Consider the following 27,539-nt stretch of genomic DNA (forward strand, 5'->3'; position numbering starts at 1 on the left):
ACAGGACTCAGGAATACTGGCAATTTTGTGTTAAAAAACTGGATACATTTGTACCACTAGAACAGGTGATTCCCCAAATGCTTTTCGCAGATGCAGAGTTGGATTATTGCTGGTGAGCTAAAGAAGCAAAATAATCTACAGAAGCTTACTATTCCTTGTGCAGGAGAAAAACAAAATCTACAGCTGCAGGTTCAGACAGTAGCAACGAGGGCCTGCAGCTTCTTCATGCTGTGAAAAGCAGCTTTGCCCTGTTCCCATGTGCATGTGAGGAAGATCATGCACTCAATCAGTGACCAAGCAAAACTGCTTCTCTAGTGACCACCCCTTTCAGGCTGTTCCCCAATCACCTTTAAAGCTGGACTGTCTGCAGTTCAGAGACACTGACTCACTGAACAGCAGGTCCTATCAAGGCTCTTCAGCAAGACTGGAGTTTAAGTTTCCATTTAAGTTTCTAACACAGAGAGTAAAGATATGTGAGGGCAGAAAGGAGCAAAAGGGAAGTGCTCAAAAATATCTTCAAAAGAGTAGTGAAAAGTATATTAAAAAAAAAAAAAGAAAAGAAACTTTGCAATTCTAGCTTTTTGAAGTTCAAGAATGATTCCCATCCCTGTAAAACCTTCCAAAGCTGATTTTCAATTCTGACTTACCCAAACTTCTCTGGATTCTTTTGCACTCAAGTTATTACACATTTAGAGTATCTTTCCAAGGCACCCCTTGGGAAAGCACATGCCGCCAGCGTGCCTGAAGCACACGGCTCCTGCACAAATCAGTGACATGTCTGCTTTAGCATAGATACTTGGCAAAATTCAGGACATCTCAGCAGTATCACAGAAGTTTAACCTGAGCCAAAGGGAAATGTCCTATTTAATCTGAAGGTAGGAAAAAAGACAAGCAGACAACCAACTCTATGCAGATTAACTGGAGGGGAAAAAAAAAAAGTTCAAAAAACTAGGAGCAAGAAGTTACTTTTCTTTTCAGTGGAAGGGAGGTTTTTTCTGCCTGTCCAGCTCCATCCTTTCAGCTGCTCAATTTTGCCTACCTCTCAAATGGTTCTCACCCTTATACAGTACTGTCTCTTAACTTCCCTCAAATTTTTAGAGTTTTATACCAGGAAATTTTTAGAGTTTTACAGCTGAAGAAGCTTTTACCTTTCAAAAAAAAGATAGCATTCTGTCCTATACTCCTAGCTAGCTGGGATCCTGGACCTGTTTCATTTTATCTGTAATGGAACAGCTTTTGTACCAAAATGCATATAATGATAGTGGAACTGGAGCCCAGCTCAGCCAACCTCAATCATGGGTCATGATCCCGTCACATGGGATGGAACAGACATCCTGAGCCCCTAATGGAGTAGAAGGTGGAACATCACAGAAGGTAAAGGTATAGTTTACTCCATATCCCAAAAAGGAGCATGAGCCATGCTTCATGAACTAAGTGCAGATTTGCCAAAACAAAGTAAAACAAGACTTTATAATGAAAAATCATCTTAAGGATCAGAGTATTCCCAATTTTAATTCTCCCCTCCTTTTCTTTTTTAATCTGAAGTGCTAATTAGTATTTCCACAACCACTAGTAGCATTTTTAAAGAAGGATTCAGTGATTTATTTGTTAATATACACAAAAAATCTTCATGTGGAAATGACAAAGTAAGGGACAAGACCTGTGTCATCAGCTGCTATTTATTAGAGCAAGACAAAACAAACAAACCATTGCAAGCACGGAATCAGAGAAACTAGTAAGCATTTGATTTTTATCTCTCTGACCTGAACAGCTGATGAATTATTATTCCTCTCTTAACTTCCCCATATTTCTTTTGCTATGTAGAAACCTTCAGACATTTAATCTGAAGTATCATTTAGCAATGTCATTTTATTATATTGCTCTTGTTTCTCTCCTATTTTGTCTATCATTATACAGACACAAATCTCCAAAGTGCTCTCTTTAAAATAAAATGGAACACAGTCTTTTTTTTTTTTTTTTCCAAAGATCATCTTTAAAATTGTATACAAAAAAAATCCAACACTGGTAAAAATACATTTTAACAGCAGTTCTCCCTCATCCCCACATTTCATCTCCATTGAATATTAAGCAGCACAAAACAGAAGATGGGGCTTGTTGGCTGCTTCAGACTAGACACATTTCACAACCACAGCATTAAAGACTAATCTAGTGGCATTTATGTAATTATTGAGGCTAAACCCCAAGACATGGACCACAAGCACTCCATTATTTCCTCCTGACCCCTAAATCTGAGCTATCATTTTCTTCTTAGCATTAATTCACCATTGATGTTCTTTCCCTGCATCTGTACAGATACTGAAGAGGGAAATAATCTTTCAGCCTTTCATAAATCATGCAGATGAGCTTATCAAGTCCAAACAGTCTCTGGATTGTTTAGGGGAATGAATAGCTAAAATTAATTTTTAAATGTCAGAAGCACATAGATATTCCAATGGTTTTTCAAGATATAAATTAATCAAACACATTTATGATAATGTAGAATTAAAAAAAAAAAAAAAAGATCCCATATATCTTAGTAATTTCTGAAGACTGAATTTTATAGCTATTTAGTCATCCAAGAACACTGACTGCCAAGCAACAGAGCATTATCATGACTTCAATCAATGAAGCCACTATGCTGCTCCCTCTGAAAATCTGAGAAGGCAGCTCCCTGCAGCAGTGTTCAACAAGGATGTCCCTTAACCTTTCCCACACCATCACCTTGCTTTCTCCTCTCTCTCTTCCTTCTCTACATTATTCCCTTGTTTGGGCTGTAAATCTCTGCTATTGTCTGGTCTTTGCTCTCTGCTGTTTTCTGACCCAGAGCATAATCAGATGCCCACTGGCTGCAGTGACCCACCCTCCTTGCATACGTGAGTCCACAAGTGGCCACCTTCCCAGTTTCCTTAGTATTTTTCTTCACTTTTGCTGCCACTCTGGATAGCCATTTCCCCCTTAAATTCATAAAGGAAAGTCAAATTGTCCCCAGATGCTGCTCTTGCTCAAACAGTCCATCCCTCCCTAGAATCACCCTGGGGAAGAAGCCAATGTTTTGCTTTGCCTCCTCCATTTAAAATGCTGAATGGCCTGCCACAAGGCAGGCTTAAGAGATTCTGGACGTAGTGCTGGCTGTGCCTTCTGCCTACCCACTCATCCCTCTGGCTCTTCCTACAGGGGAGCTGCTGTCCATCATGGGATGGGTTGGGATGGGAAGGAGATAGCTCAGCAAGACTTCATATCACAAAGTACAACTTTTTTGTGCAGCCACAGGAAACCTGCCAAGACCACTACAAGTACTTCCTTCTAGCACTTGGGGAGTAATCCTTCAAACAAGAAAGCCAGACTGGCAGGTCTCCCTACTCTGGGATACAGAGAGTGGAGTGCTGCCCCTGCCACCGAGTTGCTGCTGAGGCCAGGCAGCACCAGCCTCATGGGAACCTGAGCAGGACCTGCCTGGGACTGGAGCAGACTCAGGGTAGGAAAAATGGGGTTATACCCCACAGGGGAACAGAGAAACTTGGAGACCTGTTCAGACAGAGCTACTGCTCTGTCCTTCCCACAATCACTTGGGGACAACACATATGCCATCCCACCATACAGAAGCTGAGCTGCCTCTCATACTGAAGTTTGTGTCTTTTCTCCTCTCAGCTGATCCCAAAATTATGTTTGCTGCAGCTTCCGGCAGCTCTCTGGCTCCTGCCATCCCACCATGTTCTGCAGGCTGCAGTGGGATCTGTGCTGTGGCAGGTGGGCAGCATGGAATGGGAGAGGCTAAAGAGGAGGCTGATCTCACTCTCCATGTGTGTGTCCTGATCCAGGGGAATGGATGTCATACAACAGTCTGATGTGCCCATTGTTAAATGCAGATATTTATCTAGCATGTCCTCAAAAGGACAAGAACAAACTACAAACCAAAATATGCAAAGTAAAACTGTCATCAAAAGAAGTCCCTCTCATCCTTGGAACACAGAGAGGATGAAAACCTCTACCCCCCCCGCCTCCCCCCACCAATGTGGCTCCAGTTTATGCGACATTCAGAAGCAAATCAGCACTAGTACATACAGCATAGGATAAAAATGGTCTTTTTTACTGTTGAGGGAATGGTTATGTATTGCTTAGATGTTGCCATAAAAGCAGACTTGAAAAACTGCCATGAAAGTTCACCTGTGCAAGTACACCACTTTCTTCCCCAATCTTGCAAGAACCATAAAGAAGTAGAAACAAAACACCCTAGTAGCAGTCTGGCTTTCAATGAAAAAAAAATAAAAATTACACAAGCCGAGGAGATAGAAACCTTCCCCTATCTTCCTAAGTGCAGACGGCTCTTTGTAAATATATATAGAACAGTAACAGTTGCCATGAAGACCAAGTCTAAGTAACCACGTATTAGTTCAAGGACACAAAAAACCCCATAAATGCTGGAAAATCCTGTGAGGGGAACAGCAAATGCTTTCTGTGCACAAATCAGGACTCTGCCTCTCTCCTAAGCTGCTGAAGTCCAAACTTGCAACCTGGCAGGTAAAGAGCTCATCATGGCAGAGTGAAGGAAGCTGAGACAGGACAATTGATACCTTTCACCATAGAGAACCCACAGTACAAACTTATGACAAAGCCACATTGTTAAGACATGCAAGATGTGCTGTTTCTCCAGAACATTTCTCCCCAGGAAAAAACAACTTAAAATAGAGAATTTTGGGGGAACAAAGCTTTATTTCAGCAAATGTTTTTTAAAATAAATAGCTAATCCAACTTGAAAACTGTGTCATTAATTGTTACATACCCATGTCTTCTTTTTTCAGGTTAATTTTTTTCCCAGTCAGTGCCTTTTGGTTACATCCACTGTGGGGATGGTTCACAGCAAGACTCCTCATGCAGCACAGCTGGAAACGTGACCTCTGTTGGTCAATCTCTGGCATTTATCTGTAACACTGAAGGGAAAAAACCCAAATAAGACAAAGCCCACCAAAATGTCTCTACATGTGGATTCTCATTCAAAGGTTCAGCAATCTACTCTGCCCCACCACACACTGTGCACTATGGCTATCAGGCCCTTTGCTGCTTTCCTTAGGGATCTTCCTGTCCTCTTTCTTCCATTCTGGCAGACTTCAGACTGGCCTCAAAGACAAGAGCCAAATTATACACATATCTGCTGTGGGAAGCCTGACTGACACTCTAATCTTTCTGTGCTGGTGTATGAATGGAAGAGGTGGAGAGAATTTGGCCACTAAAATTACAGCCCCATCTGAGAAACAATGCTAATGAATTTTATTCAAAGCAAAATCCAACCCAAAGATGGAGTTCTGGAGAAAACCTGTACAGGACCTCAGGCCAATAACCCTCCAATGCCAAGCAGAGGCCTCATCTCTGAAGGAGGTCAGCAATACTGAGGGACCTGCCCTGTGGCCAGAGACAAAGAAGGTAGCTGCCAAAATCTCATGGAATGACCAAGAATTCCCTACTGTGATGTGATGGTACTTTACCTGTTAGGAAGGCTGTCAGCAAAAATTTAAGCCCAGAATATATTTTGTGCACTGTTAGATACAACAGGGAGTTGAGATCAGCAAAGCATTTGCTAAACTGGCTGCAAAGGCCCCACAGCTTAATGAATAAATAATAAGCTTTGGGTACTTAATATAAACCCAGAGGTGGCATCAACCAGGGACAGAGCTCTAGAGCAAAATCAGTAACATAAAAAGCAAAGTAAGGATAAAAAAAGTTAATTCATTTTGTCTATGTTCTTCCTTTATGTATTACATGATGAAGCAGCAGGGAAGTGCTCCCTTAGGCAGTGACAGCCTCTTTCCCCCTCATGCAAGGAAGTGTCCTACGCTACACCTGTGGTGCTGAAATACACGGAGCTTTCTCACCTCTGAGCACTGCTCACTTCTCTACGCAAGAAAAATCCTGTGTTTTCAAAGGTGATGAACTGCCTTAGTTCCCAGTGCCTCCAACATATTCAGAGAATCAATGAATCAATTAGGTAGGAAAAGACCTCTGAGATCACTGAGTCCAAGCCATGCCCTAACACCACCTTGACAACCACACCACTGCACTGAGTGCCACATTCAGTCTTTCCTTAAACACCTCCAGGGACAGTGACTCCACCAGCTCCCTGGGCAGCCCATTCCAATATCTAATCACCCTGTGGAGGAGGAAATTCCTCCTAATGTCCAACCTAAACCTCCCCTGGAGCAGCTTGAGACTGTGTTCTCTAATCCTTGTCCCTGGCTGTCTGGGAGAACGGTGGGCACGGAAAGCAAACACGCTGCCAGAGGCTGCAGAGGCGCTGCCGGGGCGGGTCGGCCCTCACGGCTGTGCCCGGGGCCCGCCGGCGCCAGCGGGAGGAGCGACACGCGCCGGAAACCGGAAGGGGAAAAAAACAACCCAAGTAAAACCCCGCCCTCAGAAAGCCTCATTTTCCACCCAAAACCCGCCCCGCCCGCCGCCGTGACGTCACGCGCTCCGCCGCTCAGTGCGACGTGTCCCTCGGCCGGCGGTGAGGGCGGCTCGGGGGCCTGGCTGTCCGGCTGTCCCCGGGATCGGGGATGGGGGACCCGGGTGTCCCCGGGAGACCGGGATAAGGGATGGGGGCTGTGCGACGGGGCCAGGGATGGGGCCAGGGATGGGGCCAGGGATGGGGCCAGGGATGGGGCCAGGGATGGGGGATTGCAGGGACTGTGGCAGGCAGGGCCCCTCAGCCGGAGCGAGGGAGAAGGGAGTCGCTGGGGACGTGAGAGGGGCCAGGAGCCTCCTGCCAGGGGGTCCGTATGGATTAATGGGAGCAAATCGCTCCGGTGGGTGTCCCGCCGGCGGTGGCAATGCCGGCACACGCCTGCGGTGAGAACAAGGCTCGGCCACAGCATTCTCCGTGCTCACCCACCCCCCGGCAGCTTCTGGCGTGGGGGTCTCCTCAGACCGGCGACTTTGGTCTGTTTAGACGCCTTTGGTGGTGTTCTCAGAAACACGCCATAGGACATAAGCTGAAAGCCAAACTGTGATGGAGCTGTTATTTTCTTCTGAGCTGAAAGGCACAATTTTCCATATTTTTTTTTTCCTTTTGCAATCAGAAATAGGCCCTCACGTTTATTTGCTGAAACAGTGTCTTCATTTCCTGCAAAGTGGAAGTATCTTTGGTTGGAATATGACACTTTAGGATGTTGTAAGCCTTTAACGAGTTTTGTAGTTAACTGCTACTCCTGTAATTGAAAAGTTGTGGTTTTCAGTATATATGTGGAACCATCAATGCTAAATGTGTCTGTCCTTGCAGGCAATCATGGATCAGGTAATGCAGTTTGTGGAACCCAGCCGTCAGTTTGTAAAAGATTCCATACGACTTGTTAAGAGATGCACCAAGCCTGACAGGAAAGGTAAAGCACACAAAAGCCCAGAACACAATCCTTACTTCATCTTGTAGCTTTGCACGTGTCTTTCCATATGTCACTTCTGTTGATTTGTTTGCTGTGGATGTTTCTCAGTTGCCAATATGAGATTTACACTTGAGCTTTAGTTGTCTAGATGTCAATGTGTTAAAGGTTCTGGCTGTAATAAACTTGAGCATGTTCTTTTCTGGTATGTACACAGGAGTGTGAGTGGTCCTAAAATTCACCTTGGGAGAGAGGTTAAGTAGCTGAAATTCAGTTCTCCACAGTTGTCAGTCATTGCCTGATTGGGGCGGGAACCGTGCCGTGGCTGGGAGTATGGAAGAGGAGGTTTTGGAGTAGAGGCCCTGGAGGGAAGCTATAACTAAAACCAGAATGCAACTGGTCCTGCTTACTGAAAGTTACAGTGCTTTATTCATGTGCTCAGGGTGAACAGGTCTGTGACTTAAGTTTGCTATTGAGATCCGTAAGGAACTTCATTCCTTGTCAGACTGGCAAGTTTCTGAGGGGCTGTTGATCTTCTTGGTCATCTTCATGGTTGCTGTCCTAAAGTAATTGAAAAAACCCAGGTACTCGAGTTTTTGTAGGGTGTTACGGTGCTGTTCCTCTGTGACAGACAAATATAGATTTTTCATTTTTGATGCTGTATTGGAGATTACTTTCAGGGCTTGTAGGGATGTAAAGGAAGCATAATGGGATCAATGTTCCATGAATTGTCATTGTGGATATTTTTGATTCTGCTTATTTAAAAAAGATTGTGATCAGCCATTCTTTGTGGCCATTCTTTGTCTTTTCTCTCTGAAAATCTTACCAGTCTTCTGAAAAAGTGGATTTGTTTCTCAGGATCTGTGCAGATTTTCAAGTGTTTTCAGTGTTAACATGGCTCTCTGAAGAGAGACCTCTCCTTTGGTCACTGCAGTGCACATCTGCCTGCTGTACATGAGACTTCTTGACAAATTTTTTTGTTTGTTTTTTGCAGAGTTCCAGAAGATTGCCATGGCAACAGCAATAGGCTTTGCGATAATGGGATTTATTGGTTTCTTTGTCAAATTGATCCATATCCCTATCAACAATATAATTGTGTAAGTGAATATGGCATTCAATTTCACTAAAGTTTCACCTGTTCAGTTTTAAACAGAGGACATCAGTGAGCCCTAGGGCACCCATGTTGTTTTCATGTCTGTGCATTTCACATGTTAGTATAATATGACAAGTATTACTCGATTCAAAGGGCTTTGTGAGCAATGTTAATGAACTTTGTTAATTCAGCCTGCTGCAAAGTATTAGATCCATAGTTCTTAAGTTTTTTTCTGAGTATTCTGCTTCAAAACTGAACATAAGATATTTTGATTTCCAGTTCCTCAGTGTATGTTTGACCATAGAACATTTACCTTATTTGGATCTTATATACTCTTACTGTTTCCTGTTTATAATTTGGGTATCCAAAGTAAATGGATGGATGGTAAGTTAAGGAAAACTGAGTGGGTGTGCTGTAGGATGACAGGGCACAGAACAAAGTTGGTCTTGTTTAATTTACTGAGTGCTAGATATGTTTGAAACATTTTTTTATGTGTAAAATGCCTTTTGGAATGAATGTTACATCATGAAAAATTTGAACTTAAAGTTGACTGGCACCATGGTACTGACATATTACAGTACCAGTTAAAACTCCTCATATTCTCCAGAGATGATGTGATCCCCTCTCCAGCACTGGAAGAGGTTAAAGACAATTCTGTGTCCATGATGTGTGACTTCCTTATACCTGTAGGAGTGGTTGGTCATCTAGGCAAGGAGCGTTTGAAAATGGGAAATAAGCTGTAATGGTTGTCCTAACAAGGCAGTGGTGGGAGGATAAGTAAGACTTCAAGTGAGATCACTTGATCACACTTCATTAGTTGAAACTGATTACTTTGTTCTCTCAACAGAGGTGGCTGAATGTTCATCATGAAGAAGACAGTTGTGACACCTGCTACAATGATTTCACAGCTTTCATTTGTTTGATATTAAACAAGCTTAGTTTGGGTTTTCAAACATTCTTGTCATCTTATTTCTTTTTTAAAGTGTATGTGATCATACCCGTCTACAGGCTTTACAGGCTTTTTATTTTTCGTAATAGTAGTTGTGTGTTTTACTTCTTTCGTTACTTCTTTTAACCATAGTAGAATCATTCAGGTGGGAAGGAAGCTTGGAAGATGTCTAGTCCAATGTTCTGCTTGAAGCTGGGTCAGTGTTGAAATCCAGTGAGGTTGCCTAAGATTTTCTCTAAATACTGAAAGCTTCCAAGGGGGACAGCTGTATGACCTCTTTTCAGGAGCTGTTTACAAAGCAGTAAATTAAGCTTTGGAACAGCATTGTTCCAGCAAAAGCAGACTGCAAGAAAACAGCATTTCCATATCCTTTCAAGTGGTGCTGTAAAAGTGTGTAGGAGTTCTTGTCACTAATTTCCGGAATTGTCATAATTACCACTAATTCCTTTCTGCATTTGGCAGTCATACTCCTACTAGGTTATAGTATGTACTTGATAGGGAAAAAAACACCTCTTGTCAAACAAAGAAATTGAATTGCCAGTCCTTATTCTGATGGCATAATTAAAAAATCCAAACATAATTGATTACTGAGATGTACCATTTGAGGATAATTTAGTTGTCAGAGACACTGAGCAGTCCTTCAGTAAATCCACAACTTGCTCACGCTGTTGGATAGGATATACACCCATTTTGGATCCTATTCTGTACATAAAATCCTAAGTTACCATTATTTTAAATGACTGCATATTTTGATTTTAAGAACTAAGCCTGCAAAAACTGGTAGGTGCAGTGCTCTTCCTCCTCAGACTGATATTGAAACATTTAATTCACTTCAAAAATCTTACTGTAAGCATTTGATATTTGCAGAAGATACAATGGTACTTCTATTACAGACTTTAAAAACAATACTGGGACATCTGATATTGGTATTACAGCAAAATTGAAGCTTCTTCAGTACACCAACTTGCTTCTTAAGTAGAAAAGCACAATTAATATTCTTGAAAAATCTTCATCAGCATCTACATATGTTACAAAGCAGGATGGCAAAATGAACTGAACTAATTTTAGTGCTATCACCTTGTAATACGGTTATATATGTGCAGCTGGGTACTGTATTTCCATTTGGCAGGAGGGGGAAAATAGTTTTGTATTGGAATAAAATACTTTGTAAAAGTAGCCTCAGCTAACCAGATAAACAGCATCAGTTTCTATACATTCATTTCAGTTTGTGGTTGTACTGAGTGGCTGCTCATGCATCTTCTGATTAAGTAGTGTGAGTTAGCAGAATGAAGTACTCTATTACTTCAAGTAATTTTGATTCAATCTCAAGTGAATTTTATTTCAGACTTGTTTTTCATTAAATACAGAAAACCACTGCCTGCTTATATCTTGCAGCAGCTTTACTGTCTTAATTCAGTGAAATTTTATAGTAATTTGAGTTGTGTCAGATTAGGAAAGGCAGCTGTAGCTGATCTCATCTCTTGATAGCCATTGTCCACAGCAAAGGTTTGTCTGTCTCGATGGTTACAATCCCAGAGTTGTCATAGGTGTTGGAAGTACTGACAAGTGTTCCAAACTTCAGCACCTGGTTAGCTGTGAAAAGAAAAGAAAGAGACTGATTTTATAGTTGTAGAGAACTATAAAAGGATATCAGTGCATTTGTTTTGAAAGACCACTGCTCCCTCAAAGAACAAAGAAGTAGCTGAATAAATCTAACCCAAATAAATCAGTTATCTAGTTAGAAGGCTTGTATGAGATTTTTCAATGACCTAAGAGGCAATAAATTAATCCCCAAATTAACAGTTTGAGTTTACAGCAGATTATTACAAAAGCAGTTTGTTGGATAATCCTCAGTTTCACATCTGGAAATTTATATTTAATTAGGATCAGTTCAAGTACTAGTGCTAGAAAAGGTATTTAAGGTAAAACAAAGAGGATCTTACTGTAGTTCCAAACTTGGGATTTACTTTAGCCGAACAACAAGCCTATAATCTTTTAAAACATGAACAGTTCTAGAGCAAAAACCAGCTGTTAAAAGGGATACTATTTAACAACTTCGAATTAAGGGGCTTAACATCTTCTATTGCATGTGAGGTAGGTGTTTGTGTACATTAGAAACCAAGGGCCATTACTCTAAAAAAAACAAACCATGCAGTTTAAGTTCTACCTTTCATTTCCCCCCTTTTTGAGATAGCATCATTTTCATGTTGCAAATATGCCAACTTCATCAAAGGCGCTCTAGAACTACTCAGTTCTGTGGTAGTCCTTGATCATAGAAAGGCTCAGAGTAAGAACTCTAAATACTATCCTTTGCTTTAGCCTGTAAAACAAGCCAAATGACAGCTCTTACCCACTGGCACCTCAGAAAAAACTTTCCATGGAGCATACGAGAGCTGCAGCTAGGGAGGATTGTTCTGGAATATTAGCAAGTCTGTGTGACCTATCAGAATTGCCAAATTGTGCATTGATACCAAAATAAAAATCTTCTCTATTTGCTATTAAGTGACCCACTGCAAAGGAAGATTTCCCTGTGGTCAAAAGGAGTGCAAAACTTCCTAAGGTTTATGTTGTTATTTGCACAGGAGATGGATTTTTCAGTATTGGATATGAGCGCTGGCTATAGCGAGCTTGGATGTAGTGCATTACTGCAATGCATGTTACACTGTCTAGCCCTTGCTGGAAGCTGCGCAGGAAGAACTGATCTTGCCAGGTTCTATGGCTTTAAAAAGAAGGACATTCAGACAAAAGCCAGGGCATTTAGCTCAGTGTCTCTTCTGCCAAATCTGTGCTTGCTGCTACTTATTCCTGCTCCTACGCTTGTTATCAGCTTGAAGTGAACTGAAGAGGAAGTTTCAGCTGCTAGCTGAATTTGTTGGAATGAGAGAGTAACACCCAAGTTTCACTACTGCAAATGGAAGAGTTCTGCCATTTGAAGTTCAGGACCTGGGAGCACAACTGCAACGCAGTGCAGAAATCCAGGAAAAAGAAAAGAAAACCCCTCTCCAGTACTACTGTACTAGATCAAATATGTAGCTAAAATAAAGGTGCTAGATTCTGACAGGATGCTTTCAGACACAGCAGTACCAGGCAGGCTCCTAGACAAATGCCAGGATGAAGGAGTTTTGGTGTTTGCCTTTGGAAGACACAGCAGAGGCCACAGGAGTTGTGTCTTGCCAGAAAACACAGATTTCCCCATTTGCAGGTAAACAAGTAATTTAATACTGAGGTAACACATGGGTAGAGTTCCCTGAGTAAAAATACTTCAAAAATACTGTGTTAAGTGCTGTGATCAAGCTGTGAATGTTTCCAGTCAGTTTAAAGTAGGAAAGAAGCTTAAATGATTTAAAACATTTGCTGACACACAAACTACCTTCTTTTGGTTACAACATATTGAAGCTTGAAGGTGGTGGGGTAGAAGAACTTTGTTAGTGAACTGCTTTATAAACCCACTCATTTAGTATCATTTACTGCTTCTTGCTGAAGACTCAGAATAATACTTAATGTTTCACAGCTTTGCATATAAAATAATGGCTCTGCAGAAGGCAAGAATTAACAACAACATGGCACCTTAATGAAACAAAATCTAAAGCCATATTTCTCAGTGCATAAAATCAAATGAAAATTAGAACCTTTTTTCCCCTTTTTCAATAGAAAATTCTTGCCCACTAGATGGAGCCTTTAATCTTTTATCAGGTTTTCTGGTGGGCAAGGATCGCAGTGTGAAATGCTGAAATGAAAAAAATGCAAAAACTATGAAACAGTACTGCTGATTCATGTGGCTCAAATGGAGCAATTCCAAGCACTTGATTTCACAACCAGCCAACATTTAAACTAACATAATTAAAAATGCATGTTTTCCATTCAATAGATGAACAGTAATTAACGTGAAAACCTAGGTTTGAGCCGGTAAAATAAATAAGAAGGTATGCAAACCTACTGCTGCTAGGCAAACTTTCTGCTGTGTCATGCATTCTAATGGAAATTTACAAAGTTGAAGAAGTGTTAAATTTTATCAATTCACACCTAATCACCTGACCTTTTTTTTTTATGAATTTCAGTCTTATTTGTTAAGTCTTAGCAAGAACTTATGTCTTGGGGAAAAAAAGCCCCAACCTATTACAACACCCAGATTCGCTACTGAGATTACTTTTCAAAACACACATTCCAAAGAAAACCACCATTTTATTTTCTACTATTTAGTATTTATAGCTTTGCTATAATTGGGTACCAAATCAAATTTTAATAAAGGACTCCACACTGATTAAAACAAACAAAAAATAATCCAAATCTCAAAACCCCTGGAAATTCTATAATTTTCTACTTAAAAGAAATCTTATTTTGGATCACTAAAAGCTTTTTGTTTGACCAATAGCAGTCTCTTGTTTTTTGTGAGAACTTTAAAGGTTTGATTTGGATAAGCCCATAAGTGATGAACTGAAATACCCCCCAGCCTTAGAAGTTTTATTTGGTGCTTTGGTTCCAATCAAACTATGTTTACTGATAATGCATTGTTGATGAGAAAAATACCCAGGCTCCTCCATTGTAGCTATACTATTTTTTCATTACTCTCCATCTATCAAGTCAGCAAGGATTTCAATACTAAAAGCAAACACTCTTCCTGCCTTTTTTTGGAGGGGGAGAAAAAACCCCACCAATATCCCCCTCTCTTCCCCAAAACTCCCTAGCCAATGAAATCTGTCACAAGACAGTTTTTTATGGTGTGCTTTATGTTCTTATCAGTAACAAATATTTGTCTAATGGATTGTAGCACACCACTTACTCAGACCTAAACATGGGCATGGAGAGGACTGACTTTGACGGGGTAGCGGGGGAACATTTCTCTAGCAGTTTTTGTTGTGTTTAGATGAGGTGTTTCAATCTGCCAGGGTTTGAGAATGTTGGACATTATTTAAGAGAAGAAGACAAGAAGACTGAGGACATGTAGGTGAGCTTCCCAAAGGAGCATAATCACAAAGATCATTACTTCTTAGACAACTGTTTTGCTGACCAAATTACATGGCAGAAGAGATCTCAGTAACCACAAGACTGGCAATTTCCACTATTTTGTTGCTCTAACTCTGATAATTTAAAAAAACCAAAAAACAAACAAATCCTAGGATGACATATGAAAACTGTTAATCTCAGAGATAAAATTTTGGAAATTCATGAATCTTGTGTATGCATGAACAACATGAATCTTATGAACTCAAGAACAACATTTGGAAATGTTAACAGAATGCAACCTATAGGTAATTAAGTTACATAAAGAATTAAAAAAAACCCCAAACCTAAAAATCTGTTTTAAAATATCATCCTATTTATACTTCTACCACAGTAGGGACTTATTTTTGAGTGACTGGTACACAAGACCTGTTTGCAATCCTTGTGCTGCTCGCTTTCAGCCTGGAAACTGAGAAATAGTGTTGCCTACTTATAACTAGATTGGAGGTCATCATGTCAAGTGCTGCAAAAACGTTCTCATCATCAGGTAATTCCTCTTAGTGATTGCAGTCATGATCTAGTAGACTTATAAACATAATTTCCATGTTCCATTTTACTATTTAGGACACTTAAAAGTTCAGTCCAGAGAAAAGAGCTTATCTATCTAAAAAAGTATATCAATCAAGGTTTCATGTACATCTTAGAAGCTTCACTTAAGCAATGCTTGAGGGAAGCATGTACAGAGAAAAACTTCATCCTAAACTTATGTCAAAACCAAATTGTGTCAGGGTCTCACTGCTGTTACCACAAATGACTAAGGACAAAATGCTATCATGTAAAGCATGGCCCACATAGATACTGTGACACTTATGCTATGCTTCCTTTTCTCAACTGTGTCTCAATTACTTCCTGAAATATGTAAAGTCACACCTTGCTGGTTTCCACCACTGAAAACAGCAACAAGGAAAGTAATACAACCAGATTGCCACTTCTGGCATGGATATGGAGAATATTAAAATAATTAATTGATAATGAAAAGCTGTACTATAGTGAATGTAATCCTCTTCCCCCTAGGCAAATGCTGCATCAAAATGATAGAAAATTAAGATCAATAAGCTGAAACACAAGCTAAAGTGAAATATTGAATCACCATTTGGTATCCTATTACAGTTTATCTGGAGAGGATTTCCCTGAAGTTCTGTGTTAGGAGCAAAAATCTGCATTTAAGTGGAGATGCATTAGTAATGCATGAGCTAGTACTTTGCAGGTCACCCTGTGTCTGCAGAGCAGCAGCATTAATTTTGCTATTTAAAAATAAAAATCCCAAGTAGTTTGTAGGGTGATTTTCCTTCCATTCCTCCTAGGTTTACACTTGTGGTTAGGCAGACTTCACTGGAGTTAATCTTGATTTACGCTGACGGATACAAAGGAAAAATTGGGTGCTTGATCTCTGTGCAGAGGGAACTGCAAAACTGGAAGTTGCAAATAACAGTAATTTACAATAAAGAATGAACTATTTTCAATACTGATACAACAAAAATACCATAAAGACTTGCTGAGTCTGCTGGGAGGGGCTGACTAGCCTGGTAGTCAGATTCCCTCAGGGCCAAGGGGAGTTTTGAAGAAGCAGAAATTGCATCGGGCATGTTTTATAACTATTGTAACTTTAGGTACCTGGTTTTGTGGCACAGAACAATGGTTTTATAATCTCAATGCACTCATACAAGCAGACTCAGGAAAGCATTGAGAGGATATGGGAGGAAGCGGGGCCAACAGGCAGGGCCAGGTGGCTTTTCCACTGGTTCAGGTGCTAGCAAAGACTCTTGGCCAGGGCTGTGCAGCACAGGCTGCCTGGCCTCTCACTGGGGGGAATTTAGCAGGTTACAACAAAAGCTTAAAGGCTGTCAAAGCTTCACAATTTCATTTAAAAACAGAAAAAAATATATTAAGAGAACCGTGTGTCCTATCCTGGATAGAAATCACTGATGTTGAGAGAGCCTTCAGAAATGCAAATGAGTATCAGAAGTTTTCAAATTTATTTCCAGCACACATTTTTTCCCACATATTTTTTCCAGCTTTGTTATAATGGTGGTACTGTAAGAGTAGCTCGAAGTCTTCCTGTCACATCACCTGCTTGGTGGCAATTTAAAAGGATAAGCTGATAAAAATGATGCTAAGACTGCTTTCTACACGAAGGTCTCTGCTGCTACTACTGCTTCACCAAGACCAACAAGAATCATTAACTGTACGGAGTCTCTACAGATATTAACAGCATTTTAGCACTACCAACAAGACGTGCTTCTGCTTTTGTTCAAAATCACTTTAGCATCGTAATTAAAGGGGCCTGGAAAGTTAGACAAGGAAACTCTACATACTGTTTTTAGTAGTGCCTTTCTGGTCTAAATGTGATAAAGTTCTAACAGGACTGATCTAGCAAAAACATAAACATAAAGTAAGTCAGGGAAATAGCTGTCTGGAAGATTGTTTCACTAAGCTAAAGGCAAAACCAGGCTACAAAGTAATTTTAAGAATTGAGTTTAGCCAGTAAGAAGTAGGGTGTTTACTTAATTTTTGATGCTTTCCACTAAGTTTGTATAATGTTTCTCAAACTACTTACAGCTCTAAGGTGCTGTACAGGTGACAGGTACTATTAATAATATTGTTAGAGCACTGAAGAAACAGCTGCAGAAATAAAATGTAGCTTCAGTTTGACAGTCACTGCTGTAAAGATTTTGCATATAAGCTAGACAAAATAACTTGTTGCTATTTTGGTCTGTCTCTACTTCACATTGTGAGATAAAGAACTCTATTCTCATGAGAAAAAGGGCAAGACTAGTACTGAGATGCATCAGCTAATGAATTGTCTCACTGCTAACTTGTCCATAAGACACCTCATAGCACACATCATCCTATTACACTGTCAGATATCTTTAGAGGCATTAGTTAGTCACACAAAGCTGAAGATGGCAATCTGTGCAACACTGAAATCTGAGATTAGCTAAAAACAATGGTGTTCTGTCACAGCATTTAGGTCTGAAGCTCTGGTTTGACATGACAGCAAAGAACCTAAAAATATTTGCTATTTTGAAAGCTGCTATACTGTCAAGTTGATATGATGCATGTAGCAGTGAGATCCACTGAATTTGTTAGAGAAAGGTATCCAAATGATCCTAGCAATTGACCACAGACAGTGCTGCAGAAAGGACTGAAATTCCCCTTACATTCCTCATGACTGGGCTGTTAGAGAAAGAGAAGAGAGATGGGAAGAGGAAGGAGAGGGAATTTTTTCCTCACCCAAATCTCAGGGCTAGGTGACTACATCCATATACTTAGGCTTCAAACAACATAGCACCAGAAAGTGTTTCAACACAACCAGATCCAGGACTGACCAAGATCAACAATTCACCTCTAGCTACAGTAATTTTCCAGCACTTAATACAAATTTTTAGAAAAACCTCTCTCACAAACCCCTATATATACTTCAACAGTTTTCAAAGTGTGATATTAGTTAACCAGAACACAATGTTAATTATCTTTCTCTTCTATTCTTTGGATTCCTGATAAATCCTGCCACATTTAGATTATTATATTTGCAAGAGTAATCAGTAAAAGAGGATTTTAAAACACATTAATAATATAAGTTTTTCAGCTTCTGTATGCATACCATTGTTCCCATCATTTGCAAAAATGTGCAGACACAATGATTATTTCTGTATCAATCAAACTGGGCCTGTAGGTGAAATATTGGTATATGGATAGTTGCTCAGTAAATACCTACACATGTTGGGTGAAATGGGGATCTCATTCAATTTCTCCATGGATGAGAACAGCAGCAATGCCATAAATATTCCACAACAGTCTTGGCCAACTGCTTATATCGCCTACGACTGTGTAGGAAGAGTCCCTAACAGCAAGTCTCCCAAGAACTTAGCACTTCTCAGCTTTCTGTGATGGGGGTATGATTTTCCTAAGGGAGTTGATCTAAAGCCAGTTCCTAGCCAGCCCTGAAAAACAAATTTAAGCAGGCTGTCTTCTTATTGCTGCTGCCAGCACTAGCTCAGTACCATATCCAGAGTCCTGTTCTGCTGCACACATTGCTCCATCGCTGGGCTTCAGTGCCAAAATGAAATTAAATATGATTTGACAAAGTTCTGTAAAATCTCAGTCCTTTACTCCAATATGCGAAGTCACAACGGCAAAGATCAAAGTAGACCATCTGAACTCTGGAAGGGTGTATTGGATTTGCATGGCCAGGTTTTGGTAGGGGAGGCTACAGGGGTGACTTCTTTGTGAGAAGCTGATGGAAACTTCTTCCATATCTGACAGGGCCAACACCAGCCAGCTCCAGAACAGATCCACTGCTGGCCAAGGCTGAGCTAACCAGAAATTATGGTTACACCGCTGTAACAACAGATTTAAGACAGGTAAAAAAGAGTTGTTGCACAGATATGATTGCAGTCAGAAAGGAATCAGAGTGTGTGAAAGGAACAATTTCAAAGGCACCAAGGTCAGTGAAGAAGGAGAGGGAGGAGGTACTGCAGGTGCCATAGCTGAGATTCCCCTGCAGGCTGTGGTGCAGGCCATGGTAAGGCAGCTGTGCCCCTGCAGGGATCTCTGTATATCCTGGAGGTCCATGGAAATACAGAGATCCATCTGCAGCCTGTGGATGAGTCCCATGCTGGAGCCAGTAGACAATCAAAACAGGCTGTGAACCTGGGATAAGCTCAGGCTGGAACAGGCTCCTGGCAGTGATCTGTGCCTCATGGAAAGGGGAGCACATGCTGGAGCAGGTCTCCTGGTAGGACTTGTGACTCTGTGGAAGACCACAGAGTGGACTCCTTCGAGAAGTGCACCCTGCAGACAGGGACCCATGCTAGAGCAGTTTGTGAAGAACTATAGCCTGTGGGATGGACTCTCAGGGAAGTTCATAGGATTGTCTCTGTGGGTAGGACCCCATGCTGGAGCAGGAGAAGGACTCCTCTGCCTCAGCAGTGGCAGAAACAACTTGTGATTAACCAACTGTAACCAGCATTCCCTGTCTCCCTGCGCTGCTGAGGGGGATGAGGTAGAGCCCAAAGAGGAGGGAGGGGTGGGGAGGAACAGCGTTTTTGAGATTTATTTTATTTCTCAGTATCCTGCTCTGAATTTTTTAGTAATAAACTAAATTAATATTCCCAAGTTCAGTCTGTTTTGCCCATGATGCTAATCAGTGAGTGTTATCTCCTGGTCCTTATCTCATCTGATGAACCTTTCACTACATTTTCTCTCCCCTGTCCAGTTTTGGATTGGAGTAATAGAGAGGCTTTAGTGTGCACCTGACATCTATTCAGGGTCAACCCACCACAAAGGGGTCCAACACGTTGCATATTTAAACCCTTCCCCTGCCAAGTCCAGCCCCCACCAGAACTGACCTAGCTCACAGCTGCTCCATTCAGACTCCTGGGTGGCCCCACACTCTCTTGACCACCAAGAGTGACTTGCTCTAAGACCCCAATCAAGCTGCCAGACCAGAGAAACTACTCAACTGTGCCAGAATGGTGGTCTGGTGCTCAAAGAGCTCCTCTGACCACAAGGAAGCAAACAGCTGCTTCACCTCTGAGCAATGGTTAAGGTGCAAAAAAAAAAAATATGTGCCCTGCCACACTGAATCCCAGGACAGCTGTTTGCATTATGGCTTGCTCAGGGCAAGGGCATCGCCAGGCTTGAAAGCAAGCTGCAGCCCCTCTGAGCTGCTAGCACAAATAACAAACTTCAATCAAATTAAATCCCTGACAAACAATTTTATTATGCAAGCTTTAACAGCAAATGGCACCATTTCCTAACAGAGTTTTATGTAAATATGGTATTACATTTACACAAAAAAATGAAGAGAACAAGCTGGAATATTCATCCTTATGCACAAAAGACACTGTTAATAAAGCAGCTGTGCTTTTGTCTAAAACATTTCTCTGGAAGGGGTTAATTATTATTTAAAAACCCCACACTGATCTTCCTGACAGCTCACAAGGTACATGTTCATCTACTTGCTCTTGCTGACAGTTGATCTATTCTAGGCACACATAACTAACTAATAAAGACTATTATACTTCTGATAGAAAAGTAATTCCATTTATCTTTACCTCTCCTAGCAGCCCTGCTTCCTTTCAGTGTTGGGGTGGAATGCTGTATGAAGGTTCTAAAATGTGGTTATTTTCACCTCTATATTGCTATGCATTGCTTAGAATTTTAGATTTCTCTGCTTTCTGGAGAAAAACCAATTAGACACAGACAGCATTACTCTGAGGATGAAGTGAAAGCAATTATTTCGTTTACAAAATGTCCCCCTGAATCTGCACGTGAACAGCTAAGCTTTTTGATTTATAATTTTATTACTTTGTCTTTCTGTTAAGAAATAGTTAATATGATTACTAACAACCTATGTACCTCTAATGTCTATACAATTTCAATTACAAAGCCCTTATTGCTGCTTATTAATTCTATTCCATTTATCTTCAAACTTGCATCTTAAGCTGACAACATTTGTTGTAACAACATTCATGGAACTGTGGCTCCTCCAAACTTGCTCACTGGAGTCCAGCACCGTGTTGCAACCCTTGAGACAGAATATGAGATTCAACAGGAGACTGCAAGCTATACTGCTTGTAGTTCAGAGGCACTCAATTGGATTAGATGGCTCTCCATGTCCTCCAGAAAATAAAGGATTGCTTTTCAAACAGTGCTGGCCATTGCATCTTTCAATCTCCTTTCTTTCCAAGCTTTAAAGTCAGCTTTTCAGGAAAAAAAAATCTAACACAAATGCAGCTTATGACACAGCACAGCCTATTTTAGCTAGTATTACCCAGTTTCACTTCACCCAGCATTAGAGCCCTTTTCTTCAGGAAGGCCATGGGAGGGTTATCTGCCATATATGAATCAGTAAGCCATTGCATATGGCTCATTGAATGTTCCTAGCTATTTGCTTTTACAGTGTTTTTCTGGGGGATGCAAAGTTAAGATTGCATCCTGATGCAATTGATGCTGCTGAATACAAACAGCTCCTATATAATGTTTGTCCCAAAATGAAAAAAGAGATTTGTCATTAGAGGCAAGTCCTAAGTCTCACTGACTGTCAAAAACTTCATTCAAGTGGAAAACTCGCTACTGAGAATCTGTTAGCTGGCTGTGCACTCTCGAAAAAATCTGATTGATCTCCAGTAATGATTTCCAATATGAGCAGTGCTCTTCATATTAGTGTGCTTCCTCCTCCTGACCTGAAAAGCCTTTTTAGCCCTGCCCCCCACACTCCCCTCTGCAAACTGGCTCAGCTACTCATCCCTTACCTTCAGAAACATGCCATGCTCTTCCAGGCCCCCTGCAAGGCGTCAGTGGCTCAGGGGATCTTTTCTTTGGCTGCTTCTTCTCTAGGGAGGAGTGCCTCAGCAGGGCTGTAGCCAGCTTTCTGCCTGGGCTGAGAGGAAGGAAAGGCTTCTGCATTAATCACACAGTGCCGTGTCAGGCACTGCCCAGGCCAGGTGGTGTAAGCCCTTGGACCTAAAATGCCGAGGACGAATGCGCTGCTAAATTAATGTAGTGCTACACGGTGCAGTCAAAGACATTAAAGTTTTAAGAGTGCAATTGATTATATGTAGCTCAACTTTCAAACACACTGGTCAAGATGGATTGCAACAGTCATGCCATGGCACAGTGATGCATGTCAGCAGACTCTCAGTTTTACTGTACAGAGGACTTGACATTGGCTTTTAACTTACCCATAAACTACCCTAACACACTGCAAGAAGTGGGAAGGAAAAGGAACTACAAATCCAACAGTCACATGTAAAATAAAAGACTACACCAACTACACTGCAGCTTGTCTGCTGCCAACAGCACTTGGTGTTGAAAGAACATGATGGCTGCAATTGCCAAGAAAGGAAATATGTCCTCAAACAGCCTATTTTTTTAGGCTTATGGAGCTTTCATAAGGTAAATCTGTCTTTACCCTAGAATGTTCCTTATCTTACCTGAAATTACTGTCATCTTCAAACATTTGTAATTCCTCACTAATTATCAGTGTCTGGGGAGTACTGTAGGAGAAACACTCCTATTAACAGCTAGAAAAGCTACCTTTCTGAATTACATTTTGAACTCAAAATCGAAGTGGTTAGACACTGGAAAAGGTTGTCTAGAGAAGTTGTGGATGCCCCATCCCTGGAAATATTTAAGGACCGGTTGGATGGGGTTTTGAGCAACTTGGTCTAGTGGGAGGTGTCCCTGTCCACAGCAGTGGTGGGGTTGAAATTAGATGAACTTTAATGTCTCTTCCAAACCAAACTGTTCTATAATTCTATGAAATATGATTGTATTATATCTGACATGGCTTTTCTCATCCTGGCCATTTGTTGTACTCAGTATTTTCCACACTTTTTTTTTTTTAATTTTTTTTTAATTTTTTTGTTTGTTTTGTTCTGTAGTCACTTCACAAAAATTATGATACCTAGCAGGATTTCACTGACGTAAACTATTTCACTGATTATTTAAAATCACTAGATGTGAAATATTTTTTTATTTTGCAGATGTGGAAAATTTTGCTGAAAGCAAAATTATCTCAGAGGAAAAACAAGTTTTAAATTACTATTACAAACTTCTGTTAGTTCCAGAAACAATGCTAGCAGTTTCAATTCCTCTTAAACTGACATCTTCCTTAAAAGTATTGAAAAGGATAGAAAAATAGCACTTCTTTCTGTACTATTCTAAACATCCTACAACACCCAAAACCCACTCCATCTCTGATGTCTATGGGACTACAAAATATACAGGAAAAATAGTGACAGATCTGAAGATTAATCCTCAGATATTTCAACCAGAGTAATCACTTTATAAATTTCAAGAAGTCTCAAAGTGAGACCTACAGCTCTATTCCACCTCTTGGAAGATGTGAATATAGGCCCATATTCTTCTTAATATCACAGTTTTAGAAGGATATTGTTACGCATCACTACAAGACATCCAGTGACAAGGAAGAAGTTGGTGTGACCCTGAGATAACCCTCAGAACCTAGAGATGTCTCATGCAAGCTTTGAACCCAACATGAAGCTTGGTGATCTTTGAACAGATACATCTACTTCGAACTTCAGGCCACCTATCAAAAGCTGTGTTTGCTCCAGAAAGGGCAAAAAAGAAAAGCACTGCTTTTCTAGAAACAGGCAGGCTTGTTTCAAGACCATCAAAACAATATCACATGCGTGCCCACTACAAAGCAGCCTTCATGAGACCAAGGGAAGCCCATGGGGAAGCTTCATGATCACTGTGAAGCCCAAAATCAGGAAGAAAGTCTGGTAAGAGCTTAGAGCTTACTGGAGGGAAGGGTTTAGAAAACACCAAGTGAGACACCAACATTTCCAGGAAGAACTGGAGAACCTCGCAAGTTCTGTACAATACAGATCTTGATAAGCCTTGCAGCCCTGAAGTCAGGACACAGCAAGAGCTTTGTCATGTCAAGTGCAAGAGTGGAACCTGGATGATACAGATTTTGAAGGGCTCATTTATAGGTACTTAAGCATAAAAGAGACCAATAAAGTATCATGTTTAAAAGCTGTGAGCAAAAATGTAGTTATACAACTTCTAGTATCATTGGCAGCCAGGGAGATAAATCTCTGCTGCTCTGAAAGGGTGTCCATAAATAGCCACAGCATTCTCCAGTAAAGCACAGGACCTCTAAGGATGGCCAAAATACTGCAGGAAGCTCTTACTCAATTATACCTGAAGTCACTCAGCCATGAAAGATGCCTTACACAAGTCTCACATAAAAACTATACTGGAAATGAACGGAGAGGTTTGAAAATAATGTTTCAGAATAGAGAAATCCCTCAAATCTATCATTTTGGGAGAGGGAAGGAAAACTGCCAAGGATTTAAGAGTAGAAAAAAACATGCCTTGGAAAGTTTGCCTTGCTGTAGCTGTCTAAACTCACTAAGTGCAGCTTGCTCCTAACCTCTGCTGCTCACAGGTAGACACTCTTGTTAAGAAGTTTTTCTCCCTTTCTTGAATCATGGACTTCAGAAGTCAGGGGCTGCTGAACGCAACATTGTAATTTGTAGAACACAGAATGGACAATATCATTGACGCAGTGTAATGAGCCATTTCCCCCCTCCCTACTGTGATTAATGGTGTGGACAGGAGGTCTGCTGGCAGAGCTCACACACGTTTCTGGCCCTGGAGGCATGGCCTATATAGAGCTCCGTGCTTGCATGAGAGATTGGCAGGCAGAGGCAGCTCTGGGAGCCTTTGTTATTGTCCAGTTTACTCTTTCCTGAGCTCCTCCAGCTTTCACAATCTGTATAGCCTCTGGGAAGGCAGCTTTAGAATTGGCTTACTTGATGGAAAAAGTTGTTCTTCTTGATGCATATGATGCAAAGTAATGTGACAATGATTGACAGCTAGGGGAGAAGAGAAGAGGAAATTGAGTTAAGTTTGGTATTGTGCGAAGGAGCAGAAGGGAGGAGAAAAAAAAAAGAATTCCTCATTACTACAGGACATGTACAGTGGGGGAGATAAGAGTTGCTGGGTTTTACAGTAATAGTCATTATTAAAGTCAGTTAAGTTGATAAAAGTTTATGACGATATAAATAGCACCCCAGTGATTTCTGGATGTTTTTCTTCAAAACTTCATCTTCCCCCAAACAGAAAATAATTAGTAAGTGTAGGAGGCTGGCAGAATACTCCCCCTTGACATATGTGAACAGGCCAAGTAATGTGAATATAAACCCCAGGGCCTAGTCCTATCTGCACTTCCACTGATACACTGTGTTCCTCATATATACATTTAAGGTGAGCCAGAGAGCTGCCAGCTTCTCATTTCCGTCTCCTGTACACTGTGGAGTCAGTTGTAATTTTTAGTGAATGATGCAATTTCATTGCAATGTACCTGGCAAAAGTGCACTGATGCTTTAGTGCTTTCTGAGTTTGGGTCTGAAAACAGAAGAAAAGGCTGTAATTTATTCCACCAGCAGTTTTGTTTTTTCTTTTTTCTTTTTTTGTATTGAAACAAAAGTTAGAACCCAGAGAAACTTCCTTTCACTAGAAAAATGAACTCAAAATATGGAGTCTCTCATATTTTTGCATTAGGAGATGGTACATGCCTAAGAGATGTCCCACCTTAGTTTATATCTTAGCTTATCTTCAGCAGACTGTTAGGTTCTCGACCACTGGCATGGAAAACTGAAATCTTGGGGGAAAATAAAAAGGGAGGGGTAGAAATTATAACAACTTGAAGACACTTGTGGCAAAACTCAAGATAACAATATATATCAAAGAGGAAAGGGCTTACTTGAACAAATCCCAACTGGCATCTTATTCTGAGTAAAAAAAAAACATTTCCAGAGCTCCCGAAGGCATGCTAGAAATCACTACTCATTGCTGCTGTTTGGAAAGTTTTACAAGTGTCTCATAAGAATATGCCATGCTTGCATTCAGCCTAAGGGAACTCCCATCATTAGTAAACAGGGTATTCTGTAGTTCTCCTCCTGCTGCATATATGCAAGCAGCTCAATACAACAAAGTCGTAGGAGATAAGGTTGGGAAATTACATGCACAGTAGTTGTCTGTCTGTCAATACAGAAATCTCTTCTTCCAGAACAAAAACAAATGGTTTGGGTGTTTTTTTGTTTAAATCACAATCTTCTACAGTTACTAATACCAGACCACATGCCACAGCACACTCAATTTGATGTAGCATTAATATCAGTATTTTAACAAGTTCTGTGGGCAATCATAATGCTCTAAACCAGCAAAACACCTTCCCCAAACCTTTTAATTGCTAAGGGGACTAATTTCAAACTAATTTAATCTATCCCTCTGAAAATCCTGGAACTCAAACCTCTGTAATCCAGGGTCATCTCTGCAAAAGATCTGCAAGTCAAGATGGGTCATGGCAGGTCAAACACTGAATATATTTCCTGCTTTGAAAACACCTGGTAGGTCTCTCTATCATCCCTTAGGGATATGAGATTCAAATAGTACAAATCTTCAGGCCAGTTGAGTACATTCACTACCGTGTTCAGGGGCAACTGCCACTGTATGACACATGCACACATCTTCAGGGTAAATTCATATCTAATTTGGACCTTATCTACTCAATCTACTTTGTGGTTCATTTCTGCAGGCTACAATTCAGAGAGGAATTAAATCATGTTTTAACCCAAGTCCACGACACACTGTTATCATAGAAACCTCAGTACTCAGCCTGTGCTGTACTGAATTAGTCCAAAGACTTTAAAACTTGTGACCATATAACATGAGGGAAAAAAGACAGAGAAATTTGAAACCTCTCATAATAACATACGAACCCAGCAGTGTCTTTAATTCTTTATATAAAAAGCTTTACATTTTGGCATGCACAGAGAACTCCAAAACCAAAACACCTTTGCTAAGAAATATCTAGTGTTCAAAAACTACTCAGTCTTGACACTATATGAGCTCCTTCATTTTTGTTGCAACTTTGCTATGAAGGAAGGAAGTTTTTTAACTTGTCACATTAAACCAAAATTGGGTGGATCTGACCCTAGTGACAAGGAGCTCCTTCTAGGAACACATGAAAGTCCCTTGCTACTTTTCAAGAAACAACAAAAGCAAGAGTTATCTTTTCTCCAATTTCTCAAATACCCCTTTTCTACCCATTCACTGCTAAAATGAGAGGTGTATGCTTAGAAATTCATCCTCTGAAGTGTTCAAGACATTCTGATGGCTGAAATTTATCAACATAAATTACTGTACTTCACAGCAACGCTCCTGTCATAAGAAAACACCATGTGCCCTAAATTGTCTGATGCCCTCTCCAATAATCAGCCTACTTTTTAAGATCTAGAGATTTGCTGATAAAGGACACCTCAGTGCATACAGCGACAAAAAGAAATTGAGTTTCACACACATCACTGGAAATATCCACACACTGCTCTATTAATCTTTAGATTGGGGTCATTTTTCTCTTGAGATGTGGTAATAGATTACTTCAAGAGAAAATGGGGAAGAGCACCCAGACAGGGGCCTATTGAATGCTAAGCAAGTTTGCCTCCTTCCTTCTTGGTCTAATCCTAAAATATATCTAATGGCCAAAGCTGCTGTTTACTCTGTACCAAACAACACTGATGCAGAAGGAGCACACAGTGTTGTCAGCCTGCCCCTTCATCTCCTCAAGCACCCTCTGCTGTAAGACCCG

The 27,539-nt window shown here is 40.7% G+C and overlaps 2 protein-coding genes and 1 long non-coding RNA gene across 10 annotated transcripts in view; 1 reads left to right on the forward strand and 2 right to left on the reverse strand.

The window, feature by feature from the left end:
• Positions 1-2,175: 2,175 nt before the first annotated feature.
• LOC147655787 (uncharacterized) lies at positions 2,176-6,381 on the reverse strand. Its single transcript, XR_015274862.1, has 2 exons — positions 5,481-6,381; positions 2,176-4,928 (listed from the first exon to the last, which is right to left on the reverse strand). It is a non-coding gene; the product is annotated as an uncharacterized LOC147655787 (long non-coding RNA).
• Positions 6,270-9,410, forward strand: SEC61G (SEC61 translocon subunit gamma). Of its 3 annotated transcripts, XM_023919502.2 has the most exons (4): positions 6,270-6,496; positions 7,268-7,367; positions 8,359-8,461; positions 9,305-9,410. In XM_023919502.2, exons 2-4 carry the CDS (start codon positions 7,274-7,276, stop codon positions 9,312-9,314), a joined length of 207 nt encoding a protein of 68 aa, XP_023775270.1. In that variant the 5' UTR covers positions 6,270-6,496; positions 7,268-7,273; the 3' UTR covers positions 9,315-9,410. The 3 variants fall into 3 exon arrangements, with proteins under 3 accessions (XP_023775270.1, XP_023775268.1, XP_086701719.1); XM_023919500.2 differs by lacking the exon at positions 6,270-6,496 and having other exon boundaries at positions 7,235-7,367; XM_086845593.1 differs by lacking the exons at positions 6,270-6,496; positions 9,305-9,410 and having other exon boundaries at positions 7,235-7,367; positions 8,359-8,465.
• Positions 9,411-10,718: 1,308 nt separating this feature from the next.
• Positions 10,719-27,539, reverse strand: part of TPK1 (thiamin pyrophosphokinase 1) — a 303,147-nt gene continuing 286,326 nt past the window's right edge. For 5 of the 6 annotated variants that reach the window (XM_086845520.1, XM_086845498.1, XM_086845538.1 and 2 more), the window contains one exon: positions 10,719-10,999. In XM_086845520.1, the coding sequence (XP_086701646.1) occupies positions 10,881-10,999 (119 nt within the window). In that variant the 3' untranslated portion in view covers positions 10,719-10,880. Of the gene's footprint in view, positions 11,000-21,723; positions 21,795-27,539 lie in introns of those variants that run through there. The other variant, XM_086845537.1, reaches the window with a different exon arrangement.

The sequence above is a fragment of the Cyanistes caeruleus genome, chromosome 1 (assembly GCF_971803275.1).
Source record: "Cyanistes caeruleus chromosome 1, bCyaCae1.hap1.1, whole genome shotgun sequence".
NCBI classification, from domain to species: domain Eukaryota; kingdom Metazoa; phylum Chordata; class Aves; order Passeriformes; family Paridae; genus Cyanistes; species Cyanistes caeruleus.